This window comes from Schistocerca americana, chromosome 7, assembly GCF_021461395.2.
Source record: "Schistocerca americana isolate TAMUIC-IGC-003095 chromosome 7, iqSchAmer2.1, whole genome shotgun sequence".
Classification (NCBI taxonomy): domain Eukaryota; kingdom Metazoa; phylum Arthropoda; class Insecta; order Orthoptera; family Acrididae; genus Schistocerca; species Schistocerca americana.
In genome coordinates this window covers 596,876,854-596,893,750 of record NC_060125.1, presented here as the reverse complement: position 1 = coordinate 596,893,750, position 16,897 = coordinate 596,876,854, and the positions used below count along the sequence as shown (strand labels likewise).

At 43.0% G+C, this 16,897-nt stretch overlaps 1 protein-coding gene across 1 annotated transcript in view; it reads right to left on the bottom strand.

The window, feature by feature from the left end:
* LOC124623136 (transient receptor potential protein) overlaps positions 1-16,897 on the bottom strand; it is a gene marked incomplete at its 3' end in the record, with an annotated part of 258,350 nt that overhangs the window by 58,526 nt on the left and 182,927 nt on the right. Inside the window, exon 13 of the mRNA XM_047148927.1 lies at positions 662-785. Coding sequence (XP_047004883.1) covers positions 662-785 — 124 coding nt within the window. The remainder of the gene's footprint in view (positions 1-661; positions 786-16,897) is intronic.

The window sequence follows — 16,897 nt, the reverse complement described above, 5'->3', positions numbered from 1 at the left end:
TGAGTTAGTAAAAACAGACGCATCCGAAAACTTATAAAACAAAGACACAATGAGCTTAAAAGTAAGATACTATTGTGAGAAGGATATATGCACCAAATTCCAGAGCAAAGGATTCAGGCTTTGAGTGTATCAATAGTTTGCGAAAAGTAACTTCCAACAGGCACAAATACAGGCAACACATTAATGCAGCACGTCATCAACAGAGACCTTGAAATAATTAGTGTAATAAACGGTTGTGCTAACTAAAAATAAGTTACAATAAACAAATGATAGCGCCTAAGGAAACAGGTAGTCACTCTGTCGCCTCTGTTTGTAGTGTGAGCGTACGACATTTGTCCACGATTTTCATGTTAGTATAAGTACGGTAAATGTATTTAGCCACTGCAGTGTTCATAATGAGTGGCGTATAGTACACGTGACGAATATTACATTAAGATGTGACAGCGACAGTTTTCCGAGCTTATAAATTTTTCCAGGGGGTGTCAGAAGCAGAAACAGTGGGCTGACGTGCCACTTACCGCAGCGTTGCCAGTTACCCCCAGGGTAGGCAACGGATGGATCGTGTGGCGTGCGACAGAGGCGGAGGGCACACCGGCTGCTCCGCTGTACGAGCGGTCGCGGTGCATCGAGTCTGTACTACGTGTACGATACCTGCACTCACTTGGTAAATCTCCTCCATATGGCACAAGCCTTCTCTTCGTTATCAAAGTCCGGCAGTCCACTGGGCAGGTGGTAACACTTTGCTTTCTCCAGGTCCGCGTAGTACCACAGCAGCTGGTTCATACCTATGGAATAAGAACAGAACAGGTATTAAGGAGAACCTCGGCATTATCGCTGATAAGATAAAGGTGGACATTTTTTTTTGAAATTGTTACTTTGTGTTAATGTATATCGGAAATTTAAAAATCAAAGACTGAACTCACTGTTACATGAAATGCATTCCCAGTTACGAACGCGATCAATCGTCAGCTGTATAAGGGTATAACGACAATGAAAATACGTGCCGGACAAGGATTGAAACCAAATTTTCCGCTTCACGCCAGTGATCGGCTTAGCAGCTCTTGCTATCCGTCCACGACTTACTGCCAGACCCAAACTTCCATATGTCTTCGTTCCTGGGTCACAACGTGTACTCCAACATACATTATGTAATTTCCGTACAGGCGATCACATTTTAATTGAATGTCGCTGTGCGGTATCGGCGGATATATACGGTATTACAGTGCCTTTGTTGTCAAGAAGAACGATGTTCCTTCAGATACACTTGCTTATGGAAGACTGGATCCAGCCATGAGTTGTGCACTGATAGCCAAAGCGCGTAGAGCGGGAAATTCGATTGTCCGAAGGAACATCGCATTATTCCTCTGAACAGCACAGGCCCTGCAATTTCATACTCACTGATGAAAGTTTAATGTTGAAAATAAACATACAACGGAACATATAGTGGTTATATGTACTCAAATAAGGGTTTTAACTGTACAATAAGGGCTCGGTCTTTTTAAGACACTGCCTGTAGTAGGTAATATGTCTGACTATTCTCAAATATTGCTGTGCTGCATAGGGCGCGTTACTGCATTACATTATGAGTTACTACCGCACAAATCCATTGTGTTCTCAAAACAAAAACTTGAGTTAATATAGCTATTAGCAGCCTAGTTCATTACTGTGGTCATTTCCTGAAAGAGTGATAGTTAGTTATCGGAGTGTTATTAGGTCATGTTTAAGATAGGCGCTTTTACCTGGGACAGTAAGAGGTCATTTTCTTCGACTTTTAAGAGTCCAAGGCGTTGGAAACTTTCTGGTGTATGGCAACGAGCTATGAGCAAAAACGAAATTTCATCAACTTATAACTGTGCCATAGAGCAATGTTAGCTTATTTTGATAATGAAGGGGAAAATAATGAAGATCGTTAACTTTCTGTATTAGCTACTCAATAAGAACAAAATTAGTACGAATAATTATTTATTTATTTGTTACTTGAAAATACAAGTTTAAATTTCAAGCTTGGTGGTAAGTGTGTTGCGTATTAATAAACAGAAACAAGGATTTAATGTACGTTGCCTGAATGCTCTCTAAATCACACGCTGATTCTGTGTAGAGGAAGATTTTGAGTCACGACAGCACCTCGAAAAACCTTCAGTTGTCAATCATAAGTTACATTCTTTTTTTACATTCTATTAAACGTATGAGGGTTGAATTTGTTCAACTTACGTCATTAGTTGTGTGAATAACAACCCAGCCTTAGATTTAATATCATACTGGGTTGGTAAACGCAAAGGACTGATAACCTCGACGAACGCGCTTATATCAGTTTTCCATAGCTATCCCCTAAAATCAACAAACTTTTGATTTTGAAATTGTTATTCGTACTTGTGCAAACTATGTTCTGTGTCTTTTGCTCACTCATAATAGCTCTAGCGGTGTAAGTGTGCCAAAACCTATGCAGTCACTTTCATACTGCCCTGAACAATTTGCTAACCAAATGAAGACCAAAAACCTGGTTGAAGTGGATGGCTGCAATGAGCATATGTGGCTGGACTGAACGTTACCTTGAGGAACTCATGTCAGACAAGGAGTCAGGCACTGTAATTGGACTGTTAGGCGTGTGAATGAGTAGTAGTCAAGGTAACAAACACTAAGCATTCGAGTAATTTGTAAGGAATGTTATATCAGGTGGCTCATCTACCTATGTATCTACTGTGATAAGTTTTGCAAACGATTCACGAAGAGAGAATTAGAAAGTGTACAAGCACTTTTGGCTCAGTTTATGGAACAGGAACGTGAGTTTGGTAACAGGGAAATTCAAAGAAAGTGAACACAGGGAAAATGACAAAGTGAAAGCACAAAGGAAACTGGAAACATTGGGAGAAGAATTCAGTACCACAGTTCGCCAAGGACTAAATTACGAGGGTTATTCGGAAAGCAAGGAGCTATCGGTTGCGAAATGGAAAATACATTGAAAATCTGATGAAGCTTTGCACAGATGCGTTCGGCACTGTGTCTAGTACGCCCGTCGATCGCATCATGTCGCTCTTTTCAGTTCTGAGCTCACAGTGAGAACGTAAAGATTGCTAGAAATTTGCACCTCCCGTCAAGCATGAGTGCCTGGCGAAAAATTTAGCCTGAAGCTATGCAATCCGCATAACATAACTGTCACGCGGTTCGTTCTACACAACAGTTCTCGGGCGCTCTGTGCTGGGGCAATGAAGACGCTCCTGCAGCGTTTCCGATGGGAAGAGTTTGATCACCCTCAATACAGCCCGTAATTGGCTACTCCTGAGGGTCATCTCTGCTCAAATGAACAGCTGATTATGAAGACAATATTTTGACGTAAACAACGAGCTGCATTCCAGAGTAGAAAATTGTCGAAAAGCACTGGCAGCTGTCTTCTATAACGAGGGAATTGAAAAGTTGGTACAACGCTGCGACAGATGTTTAAGTCTGAGCGGCAACTGTGTAGAGAAGTAGCTAGAAGGAGTAGCTAACACCTGCAAAATAAAAAAGTTTTGATTTTCACTGTGGTTTCCATTTCGCGACCTATCGTTCCTTACTTTCCGAATAGCTCTCGTGTATTCAGACAGAAATTAGTAACCGATTTGGCCAACACTTGCATATAGTCGAATATGGAGACAAAGGACTCCACTATTGTTGGAACTATTGTGAAAGAGCTGGAGAACCTGGAAGGGACTGAAAAGTTCGAAACTACGGTGTAAGTATTTGAACAAGAGGAAATACTACCTAAATTTGAAAGTCAGTGTGTCCAACAAGGACTTGAGAATTTGAGGAAAAATACAATTAACAACATAGATGAAGTCCAGATGTGGTTTGTGAAAAGCAGAGAGTTTGTTGTGTTATTCAACTGACTTATTGTTACCTTAGCGTAAATTCTGTTATCGGCTTCATCAGACGGGAAAAGAATTGGCTGACAGTTTAACTCAATATAGAACTGACGGTCGTGAAAGGAAGGCAGTAGTTGAGAAATGAGTGAGAGAAGGCTGTAGCCTATCTCCAATGTACACTGAGCAAACAGTAAAGTAAAGCACAGATAAATGTCAAAAGAGAATTAAAGCTCAGGGTGAAGAAACAGAAATTTCGAGTTTGTCAATAATATTGTAATTGCGTCAGTAATGGAAAGGGAAGGCGTCTTCTCAAAACGATGTTATGAGATGGATATCAGCAAAAGTAAAACGAGAATAATGGAATGTAATGATATGAGTCAACTAATGTTGAAGAATTTGAATTAGGAAATGAGATGCTAAAAGTAATAGATGATACTTTCTGTTTGATCTGAAAAAAGCTGATAACAGCTGAAGTAGAATGGGTATAAAATGCAGACTGGCTATACCAAGAAAAGCATTTGTTTCTGAAAAGAAGAATTTGTTGACATCGAATATCAGTTTAACTGTTAGGAAGACTTTCCTGAAGATATTTATCTGGAGTGTCACCTTGGAGAGAAGTGAAACGTGGACGACAATCGGTTCAGACAAGAAGACAGTAGAAGTTTTTGAAGTATGAGGATAAGGTGGATAGATATGATACCTAAAGAGAAGGTACAAAATCGAAATTTGGAGGAAAGAAAAGGAATATGTGGCACAGTTTTACTAAAAAAAATGGTTCTGAGCACTATGCGACTTAACTTCTGAGGTCATCAGTCGCCTAGAACTTAGAACTACTTAAACCGAACCAACAAGGACATTACAAACATCCATGCCCGAGGCAGGATTCGAAACTGCGACCGTAGCGATCGCTCGGCTCCAGACTGTAGCGCCTAGAACCACACAGCCACTCCGGCCGGCTTTTACTAAAAGAAACGATTAACTGATAGGTCATAGACTGGAGCATTAAGGAATCACCAATTTTCCGATTGATGGAAATGTGAGGGTAAACAGTTGTAGAGGGATACCAAAGCTTGACTACGGCAAGAAGGTTCAAAATAAGCGTCTGTTGCAGCAGTTACGTAGAGGTGAAGGTGTTTGCACGAGATAGATTAGTGTGGATAATTGTGTAAAAGTAGACCACAACAGCACAATGAGAATTATACTAATTAACTGGAATTTGGCAGTGGAAATACGAAGCCACCAGTGTAAAACGAAAAAGGGAGTGGACGTCATGAAATAAACCATCAGCAGATTGATCACAATTCTGTGGGAAGTACGACATTGAAAGAGAATTTACAGGGAATATTCACCTGAAAAACAAAGATATGGATGCCAAGAGAGATCTTAGGGACGAAATGAATGGGTAAATGCGGACATTTTAGTGTAACAGTGAAAGTGTGAGAGGATGAACGTCACCAAATGGAAGAGAGGATATATGCCGCGGTTGCACCAAGCGATCAAAAAACTTCAATAGAAGCTCATCGGGTGACAAAGGATGTATCTCTTCACTTTTGCTCTCTACCAGGAAGAAGAACAATTAGGTAAAATACTACTAGAAGAGAAAGAAGTGCAAAAACTTATTCTTTTTCGTCTCACAGCAGAAGGACGAATGTATGCTGCTATAAATTTATTTATAGAAACAGATGTAAACCCGATTTATATCAAATGCCTCATGTACTACGTTTTCTACATATGGACAGAGTAAAAAAATGTGGTGAGGGTCTATGGGAGGAAATTAAAAACTAAGGATGAATAGTTGTTACCTGTTAAGCGAAGAAGACTGAGAGCCGTAGCTTGGAGTAGAAAAACAACATACGAGAAATAGCAAAAATGAACTTCCAGACAGAAGACATGAGTTTCAGACAAATCATGTATGTATCACAGGTCTGAGGTCAACCATTTTACTATGTCTGAACAGGCTGAAAATAATGGTGTTGTTGTTGTCTTCAGTCCTGAGACTGGTTTGATGCAGTTCTCCATACTACTCTATCCTGTGCAAGCTTCTTCATCTCCCAGTACCTACTGCAACCTACATCCTTCTGAATCTGCTTAGTGTATTCATCTCTTGGTCTCCCTCTACGATTTTTACCCTCCACGCTGCCCTCCAATACTAAATTGGTGATACCTTGATGCCTCAGAACATGTCCTACCAACCAGTCCCTTCTTCTCGTCAAGTTGTGCCACAAACTCCTCTTCTCCCCAATTCTATTCAATACCTCCTCATTAGTTATGTGAGCTACCCATCTAATCGTCAACATTCTTCTGTAGCACCACATTTCGGAAGCTTCTATTCTCTTGTTGTCCAAACTATTTATCGTCCATGTTTCACTTCCATACATGGCTACACTCCATACAAATACTTTCAGAAACGACTTCCTGACACTTAAATCTATACTCGATGTTAACAAATTTCTCTTCTTCAGAAACGCTTTCCTTGCCATTGCCAGTCTACATTTTATATCCTCTCTACTTCGACCATCATCAGTTATTTTGCTCCCCAAATAGCAAAACTCCTTTACTACTTTAAGTGTCTCATTTCCTAATCTAATTCTGGCAGCATCACCCGACTTAATTCCACTACATTCCATTATCCTCGTTTTGCTTTTGTTGATGTTCATCTTATACCCTCCTTTCAAGACACTGTCCATTCCGTCCAATTGCTCTTCCAAGTTCTTTGCTGTCTCTGACAGAATTACAATGTCATCGGCGAACCTCAAAGTTTTTATTTCTTCTCCATGGGTTTTAATACCTCCTCCGAATTTTCTTTTGTTTCCTTCACTGCTTGCTCAGTACACAGGTTGAATAACATCGGGGAGAGGCTACAACCCTGTCTCACTCCCTTCCCAACCACTGCTTCCCTTTCTTACCCCTCGACTCTTATAACTGCCATCTGCTTTCTGTACAAATTGTAAATAGCCTTTCGCTCCCTGTAATTTACCCCTGCCACCTTTAGAATTTGAAAGAGATGTTTATAGGTAAATGCAAAATTAGTATCCTGGATAATGCTTGGTAAGATTCAGTGAAATGAGTAGCATATAGGAAGAATTTCTGTAAAGCTCTTCATTCAAGCTTCCTATTTATATTACAATGTGCTTATAATTTTAATGGTCTAGTTACATTAATTTTCAACTAAAATGATGACAGATGTTGGGAGGTTGTAAATGGTTTTTAACTTTTCATTTGGACCAGAGATACGTATTATGTGACCAGTCATTTATTCAGAGGGGACGTCTTTGGAATGGGGTCCACAATCTTCCATACTGTTTGTGATAGAGCAACTTACGCCAATTTAGTCCATCCATATGCTACACCTCTTCAAATTATTGCCTTATGAGATACTTTGGTGCTTTTGCAAATGTTATGGTTTTGATGCAGGTGATCTTTAGCGTTGATATACCATCTGAAGCGCCAAAGAAACTGGGATAGGCATGCTTGTTGAAATACATAGATATATAAGCGGGCAGAATACGGCGCTGCGGTCGGAAACGCCTGTATAAGACAAAAAGGCTCTGGCGCAGTTGTTAGATTGGTTACTGCTCCTACAATGGCTGGTTATCAATATTTAAGTGAGTTTGGTGGTGTTATAGTCGGCGCACGAGCGATAGCACACAGTATCTCCGAGGTAGCGATGAAGTGGGGATTTTCCCATACGACCATTTCATGAGTGTACCGCGAATATCAGTAATCCGGTAAAACATCAAATCTCTGACATCACTGCGGCCGGAAAAAATGCTATCTACATCTACATCTACATCTACATTGATACTCCGCAAGCCACCCAACGGTGTGTGGCGGAGGGCACTTTACGTGCCACTGTCATTACCTTCCTTTCCTGTTCCAGTCGCGTATGGTTCGCGGGAAGAACGACTGTCTGAAAGCCTCCGCGCGCGCTCTAATCTCTCTAATTTTACATTCGTGATCTCCTCGGGAATTATAAGTAGGGGGAAGCAATATATTCGATACCTCATCCAGAAACGCACCCTCTCGAAACCTGGCGAGCAAGCTACACCGCGATGCAGAGCGCCTCTCTTGCAGAGTCTGCCACTTGAGTTTATTAAACATCTCCGTAACGCTATCACGGTTACCAAATAACCCAGTGACGAAACGCGCCGCTCTTCTTTGGATCTTCTCTATCTCCTCCGTCAACCCGACCTGGTACGGATCCCACACTGATGAGCAATACTCAAGTATAGGTCGAACGAGTGTTTTGTAAGCCACCTCCTTTGTTGATGGACTACATTTTCTAAGCACTCTCCCAATGAATCTCAACCTGGTACCCGCCTTACCAACAATTAATTTTATATGATCATTCCACTTCAAATCGTTCCGTACGCATACTCCCAGATATTTTACAGAAGTAACTGCTACCAGTGTTTGTTCCGCTATCATATAATCATACAATAAAGGATCCTTCTTTCTATGTATTCGCAATACATTACATTTGTCTATGTTAAGGGTCAGTTGCCACTCCCTGCACCAAGTGCCTATCCGCTGCAGATCTTCCTGCATCTCGCTACAATCTTCCAATGCAGCAACTTCTCTGTACACTACAGCATCATCCGCGAAAAGCCGCATGGAACTTCCGACACTATCTACTAAGTCATTTATATATATTGTGAAAAGCAATGGTCCCATAACACTCCCCTGTGGCACGCCAGAGGTCACTTTAACGTCTGTAGACGTCTCTCCATTGATAACAACATGCTGTGTTCTGTTTGCTAAAAACTCTTCAATCCAGCCACACAGCTGGTCTGATATTCCGTAGGCTCTTACTTTGTTTATCAGGCGACAGTGCGGAACTGTATCGAACGCCTTCCGGAAGTCAAGAAAAATAGCATCTACCTGGGAGCCTGTATCTAATATTTTCTGGGTCTATAGGAACGGGACTAACGATGCCTGAAGAGAACCGTTCAACGGGACAGAAGTGCAATCCTTCCGCAAACTGCTGCAGGTTTCAATACTGGCCCATCAACAAGTGTCCGTGTGCGAACCATTCAACGAAATATCATCGATATGGGCTTTCGGAGCCGAAGGTCCACTCGTGTACCCCTGAAGACTGCATAACACAAAGCAAGCTGGTAAAGGCTCTGTAATGGTGTGGGGCGTGTGCGGTTGGAGTGATACGGGACCCGTGATGCATCTAGATACGACTCTGACTGGTGACACTTTCTTAAGCATCCTGTCTGATCACCTGCATCCAATCATGTCCATTATGCATCCCGGCGGACTTGGGCAGTTCCAGCAGAGCAACGTGACACATCCAGAATCGCTGCAGAGTGACTGCAGGAACACTATTCTGAGTTTAAACACTTCCACTGGCCACCAAAGTTTCTACACATGAATATTATTGAGCATATTTGGGATGCCTTGCAACGTGCTGTTCATAGGAGATCTACACACCTTCGTACTTTTACGGATTTATGGAGAGCCGTGCAGGATTCATGGTGTCAGTTCCCTCCAGTTCTACTTCAGACATTAGTCGAGTCCATGCCACTTCGTGCTGCGGCACTTCTGCGTGCTAGCGGGGATCCTACACAATATTATTCAAGTGTACCAGTTTCTTTGGCTATTCAGTGTAGAAACAAGTTCTCGTAATGTGACACATGTCTTATAATTGACGTATTTTGTAAGTATATATTATGGAGAAATATTGTATTGCTATATAACGATTCGTTTTGTTTGCGATCAGTGTGTCTAATTACGGTCTTCTTCCTTTTACGTAGATGGCTGAGGATGGTCTATTCTCTGAACGAAATATGTTGTTTGTAATAAAGTAGCTTATCATTTGTAATGTTTCTGTGGCTGCTAGAGTGTAACCAGAGACGAGGGTAATGCAGTGCAGTCCTTTGTCAGCAGTCGGCTGAAATTTCAACGATATTTCATTTTCAATTATGATCATTGAACGCCTGCTGTAGGTGAGTGGTAGTGGACGAACTTGATTGGCTGAAGTTTCTTCCTACAGAACACTGTAGTTTGAAATTTGAATGTTACCATAAAATTGTTTTATTGTATATGACTAACTAACATAACTAGACAAGAAGTAGGAATTTGGATTAGATTAAGAAAAATTGGATCGAAATGTATTAGTGCGTCCCAGAACAAAAGGAAGACGCGTAAGACTAGCTACGGGTAGGGAGCCAATGAGGTTCTTCCTTGACGTCAGCAGGAAACTGCGTGGACGGAAGGCAGCCAAAAAGAGACACCGATGGGACGCCATGAGTTGCTAACATAAGCCTGGAGGAAAACTGCGCTGCTCAAAAGCTACCAGTAATAGTGACGTAAAATTTTACCTATGTGTGTGCTACAAAAGCATTGGTTATCAAGACAGTACAGCTAATGTGGTATTGCAAAGTAAGGAAGTCACGGTAAGTACGACTTCCGTAATATGCTAGAGTGCTTACAAAACAACGATTGCATCTGCATGGCGTTAGTTACACATCATTAACTTTCACGAGCATAGGTAACGCTAAATACAGCAGCGATTCGTTACATGACAGAAACTGAGATGCTGGGACTCCGTTAAGTAGCTAGGGATTAGTGATGATGTCAAAGTTCTAATGAACAGATTCTCGAGAAGCAGCTGACAGCATAGAGGTAATGTTAACTGAACGAGAAACTGAAGTTTTTGAATCCTTTCGATGGACGGTCAGACCTCATGTAGCTTGCAAAACGCCCAGAGCTTGTAATTCGTCTGGGCAGTATCTATGTGACTTTATGGGAGAATACATAGCCATTCGGCTAAAACTAACTAATGACACTTTGCATTACCTCACTCAATTCCACAGAATACCTCGACAGGGAAGCACATAGGAAGAAGTTCTCCCAGTGCTAAAAGTAAAGAAATCAGCAACTAGTAAGAAACCTGTGTAATACGAAATCGGTGTCCATCTTATGAAAGTGCAGTCACCAGCTTTTGTCAACCAATTAAGCTGTTATTCAAGACGGTATCTGCTTTGATGTTCAAATTGTTCAACGGTAGACTTATCTTCACACAAATGTTCAAGAAAATAACTGGAAACACATCGTAAATTCAAAACAAAAAGAAAAAACATTTATTGCATATTCTTGTAATAATTTTGCTCTGGGCGCTTGTAGTAGAGTCTAGGAAGCATGTTTTCTGTAATGTATGTGGTTTGCAAGGGTCTGACGTTTTCTGCAACGTCAGTTCGCTTTTTGGTGTCAGTTGCACTTCAAATAATATAAATACGCTGTTAAGGATTTTAAATTCTGCATGCAGAGTGTCGGTGTGAAAAGCTATTGTTATATGTTACTTGACTTTAGTAAAAACAATAAATTTCAGAATTAGGAGCAGAACAAAATCTTCTCAAGCTGTGCTTAGTGTGAAGGAAACACGAGTGACCTCCAGGGGATAGCCTGACCTGAAAGGCAGATGGGCAGTTGGAGCGGATTGTTATTCTGAAGGAAAGAATCCACCACACTGTGAAGCGAAAGGCTAGCGAGCGACCACTGGTCATTTGCAGCGTGTAGTTGGTGGCGTAAGTGAGGAGTTGCTACAGCAGTAATTGGGACCTACAGGAAGAACCAATTGTTTTATGTTTAAAATGTTAAGGAAACAGGTATTCAGTGTCGATATTTAAAGGAGCAAGTGGCGGGATATGAAAAAAGAGAATAGATGGAATAGGTAGATATTTCTGATCCATTAGCAGACGCTTGTAGTGAGCACTCAGTATGAGTCACATAAATGTTGTTAAGGAGGAAGATGAAGGGGAATTTGACAAAAAGGAAAAATCGAAAATACAGAAGGAACCCCCAGGGTTATAGGAGAGTGAAGACTCACAATAAGTATGTCTGGAAGAGCTACAAGGTCAACAACTAAAAATGAGTAATATGTCAGAGTCATCCACAGAAGAAATAATTGCTGTGTGTACCATTACGGAGTGTTTGAAGTCAGAAATAAAGTCTAACAATTAGTATACAAAGTCAGAAGTGAAGTCAGAAGTATAATTTGAGTCTCTGAAGAGATGAAATGATAATTAAATAGACACCCTAGGTGCAAGCAGGCGTTGATACACTTCATTGGGGACATGTTGAAAATGTGTGCCCCGACCGGGATCTCCTGCTTACATGGCAGACGCTCTATCCATCTTTTTTTTCACTCAGTTTTTTATTACAGAGGCCAACCAGCTCTTTGTTTTTTTATTTTACTTTTTTTCCGCCTGAACCGCTTTTTTTAGACGCTACCCCTTTTTTTATTTTCTATTTTTTTAATAACTATGCAAAAATAAAGAAGATAAAATTTTCACTCCAGGGAAGACTTTTTTCTTTTGTTTTTTTCTTTTTATTTATTTATTTTTTGTTTTTTTTAACTTTTTTTATTTTTTGTGTTATTTTTCTTTATTTTTTTTAGACGCTACCCCCTTTTAGGACCACTTTTTTCCCTTAAAAGGCCCCTTAGGAAAATGGAACTGAAAAAAAATAAATAAAGAAAATAAAAAACCTAAGTGCCACCGCCACTTGTCATATGATTACATTTAGGGAGCGTGTACAAATGAGAATTCTAGTAACTAAGTGTTACAAGCAAGTGTTACAACAACAAAGGTGGCATAAAAGAGTAATCAAAAAATAAAAATATAAACCACTGATGTAATTCTAACTAAAAGGTTCTTCAATAATGTAACTGGTTCCACTTGGAGCCTCGCCATCGTTATCTGAAATCTCCAATAGCGCCTTTGAAGGGCATCTGCAACGAAGGCATTCTGCTTAGCTAGTGCCGCAAGGAAAACAGTATCCTTGCAGCAGCTTGTCTCTTCCTTTGGTCATGGCTGATAAGGCAAAACGTTGAGCCGTTAGTGTGATGCGGCACAGCACATTAACCACAGCCTGGCACTCCCCAGCTGAGTGGGGGGTTAACGAAAACGCTGCGTAAATAATTTGCGAAGAGCGTACGGTATTTCGGTGTGCTTTCGAGGGCATTGTGAGCATTTTGTAGGAACCACCAGTAATCAAGCTGCTCTTTCTCTCCGTCGCTAAAGATGTAGGCGACGGTAAGTCCTTTGAACCATGTAAGCGCATGATATTTTGCAGCCGGAAAGTAAGTTTCATCGGGACAGAGTAGGGTCTGCGGGTCAATCATATCAGGTGTGACCCGGAGGTAACAAGCCAATATCTTCTGTGTTAGTCGCCAAACTCCGGACGATGATGTGCAAGTAAAACGATGTTCATCGGTGTCCAAAAGGTGACAATCTGGGCAATAAGGGGAGTCTGCCAGTCCAATAGTGTGAAGTCGCTGGCGTGTAGCATATTTTTTGTTGGCGATCTGATACCACTTCGAACGCACCGTGGATGACAGAAAGTGGTGGTGTATCGTTTTCCACACTCTTAGTCAGTGAACCGTAGGGTACTTGTTTTCCACCACGTTATGGGGAACAGCCCGCAGAAGGTTGGTATAAAAATCTTTCGCCTTTGGTGGACGTGTGGCGGAGAGGTTCGAGCTGACATAGCTGTAATCAAGAATGAAGGTCGACACATGGGAGAGCTGTGGTGCGACGTGCGCAACCGACACCGGCGGGACGTTAGAGGCTGACATCAGAACCTGTAGTAAACGACCCGTGAGAGAGGTATATTGACTTTTCCATCGTTTCCTCATGTTGCTCATGTAAAGGGCAGCTGCTCTCGCCCTGACGTTGAACAAACCCAGCCCTCCTTTGTGCACTGGGAGGGTGAGAGTGTCGTATCGTACTTTAAAGGCATGACCTGCGGAAACGTAGTAACTGAAGGCCGCCTGAAGCCGGCGACCTATCTGCAGCGGTAGTGGGAGGAACTGTGCCACGTGGTTGAGTTTTGATGCTACGTAGAGGTTCAGGTATTCAACACGTTGTAGCTGATTCAAGTCCCGGAGCAGGTTCTGTCGCACCATTGCTCGTATGATCTGTAATAACCGTCGGTAGTTTGCTGCAGCTGTTTTACGTACATCTTTCTTGAACGTGATTCCCAAATATCGCAGATCAGAAACTGGTGGGAGGGGAGCGAGGGCTTCCGGTCCGAAACCACGCCCAATGTCCAACGCCGCCGACTTGTTGATGTTCAGAAGACTGCCTGCGGCCTGTCCGTATCGCTCAATCCAGGTTAGTACGCTTTGAACTTCGACATTGGAACGAACCAGCAATAGCAGGTCGTCAGCGTATGTCCTATAGCGAAAGGTGACGTCCCGCAGCGTGATGCCAGATAGGCGGTGGTTAAGGCCCCGTAGGAGTGGCTCGAGTGCGATTGCATAAAGGTAGGTAGAAAGGGGACAACCCTGTCGTAGAGACCTCTTAATGGGTACTGGTCCTACCGTCCTTCCATTGACCTGGACGTGTGAGCTGGCTGCGGTCCGAAGACGCCGTAGGGTGTCGATGAGGCCCGGGGGGAATCCCATACAGTCCATCACTCGTAGGAGGAAGTTGTGGTACACTCTATCAAAGGCGCGGTTGAAATCGACGGAGACGATCGCCGCTCTCAGACGGCACGCAGAAGCGATCGCTATTAAGTCCCTGCAGTCACCGGTGGCCATGTGTATGTTGGCTTCTCCCCCCTGCGACGTCTGTTCTGGAGCGAGGATCATCGGCAAAGTCGTCTTAATACGGCTCGCCATAATCCTGGCGAAAATCTTGTAATCGGCGTTCAGCATTGTAAGCGGCCGATAGTCGTTAATCGATAGCCCTCCACCTGGCTTGTGTACTGGTATGAGGAGACCTTCTACAAACGCTGGCGGCACAACACAGTCTGGAGACATAAGTTCGCGGAACATTATAACCCAGCGAGGCATCATGATGTCACGGAAAGTCCGGTAGAATTCGATGGGCAATCCATCAGGTCCAGGAGATTTATTGGCTGCACCTTTGTCCACGGCGTCTTCGACTTCTTCGAGTGAGATTTCCTCTGTTAGTGCATTCACGGTAGCCTCGTCGATAGTACGTGTTACCTGCTGTAACACTTCATGTTTCATCTCACGAAGCACCTTGTCGCATGTAGTTTCGTTTATGAGCTTTACATAGACCGTGCTACTGACGATCGAAAAGTGAATGCCGACAATGTCGGCAGCCGGGATCTTGGCTTCCTCTTTTAAAAAGCGTTCGACTTCGAGCGCCTTTGGTCGGGTAAAGTCGTTCCGGAATGTGAATTTCAAGGTTGATCTTCTGTATTGGTTTGCCATGGTCTTGTAGCACTACGGCGTCACGTTAGTGTCGGCCGAAGAAAGTAAACAAGGCGCGCGGGCTCTCTCTGACAGCGGAGAGCACACACCGCACGTCTGCTTCGCTCGGCTGCGAGAGCCGCACTGGTCCATCTGAGCCACCGCGGGCACAGAGGATAGTGCGTCTGCAGGGACTTATCCCTTGCACGCTCCCCGTGAGATCCACATTCCCAACATGTCCACAACACTACATTCGTAGTGCGCCTAATAGAAGTTTGCCCATCATACTCATTACTCATGGCAGATTAACCTACCAAGTCCCGTACGAGTTCGGGCATAGCATGTGCGTTCGCACAAGAAGGTCAAAGGCCGGGAACCAATATTTTTAACTATATATGACGGTAGTATCAGTTCCCGAAAGAACAGTTACCGTGGATGACCATGCAGCTTTGCTAGAAATGAAATGATAATTAAATAGACACCCTAGCTGCAAGCAGGCGTTGATACACTTCATTGGGGACATGTTGAAAATGTGTGCCCCGACCGGGACTCGAACCCGGGATCTCCTGCTTACATGGCAGACGCTCTATCCATCTGAGCCACTGCGGGCACAGAGGATAGTGCGTCTGCAGGGACTTATCCCTTGCACGCTCCCCGTGAGATCCACATTCCCAACATGTCCACAACACTACATTCGTAGTGCGCCTAATAGAAGTTTGCCCATCATACTCATTACTCTGAAGAGAGATATTGGAAGACTAAATTCAAAACTTGATTCTCAGTAGAAATCTTTAAACGCTTTTATATGGGAAATAATGACGGAATGAAATGGCACAGCCGGCCGAAGTGGCCGTGCGGTTAAAGGCGCTGCAGTCTGGAACCGCAAGACCGCTACGGTCGCAGGTTCGAATCCTGCCTCGGGCATGGATGTTTGTGATGTCCTTAGGTTAGTTAGGTTTAACTAGTTCTGAGTTCTAGGGGACTAATGACCTCAGCAGTTGAGTCCCATAGTGCTCAGAGCCATTTTTGAAATGGCACAATGGGAGACCCAATCAGGCAGCAACACATGGGAGAACAGAAGTTGTAAAACATAGTCTGTCCAAGGACCTAAATTTGGTGTTGACTGGCCTAACTGCAAGAACAGACAAAAAAGAAGAAAAAACCGATATTCAAGTCAATCAGGTTAAGAACGATAAAACTGATAATGAGGAGTGTGAATCTGCACACAGACAGCAGACACACAGTCTTAAGAAACAGGTTCTACTACATCTACATATACATTGATACTCCGCAAGCCACCCAACGGTGTGTGGCGGAGGGCACTTTACGTGCCACTGACATTACCTCCCTTTCCTGTTCCAGTCGCGTATGGTTCGCGGGAAGAACGACTGTCTGAAAGCCTCCGTGCGCGCTCTAATCTCTCTAATTTTACATTCGTGATCTCCTCGGGAATTATAAGTAGGGGGAAGCAATATATTCGATACCTCATCCAGAAACGCACCCTCTCGAAACCTGGCGAGCAAGCTACACCGCGATGCAGAGCGCCTCTCTTGCAGAGTCTGCCACTTGAGTTTATTAAACATCTCCGTAACGCTATCACGGTTACCAAATAACCCAGTGACGAAACGCGCCGCTCTTCTTTGGATCTTCTCTATCTCCTCCGTCAACCCGACCTGGTACGGATCCCACACTGATGAGCAATACTCAAGTATAGGTCGAACGAGTGTTTTGTAAGCCACCTCCTTTGTTGATGGACTACATTTTCTAAGCACTCTCCCAATGAATCTCAACCTGGTACCCGCCTTACCAACAATTAGTTTTATATGATCATTCCACTTCAAATCGTTCCGTACGCATACTCCCAGATATTTTACAGAAGTAACTG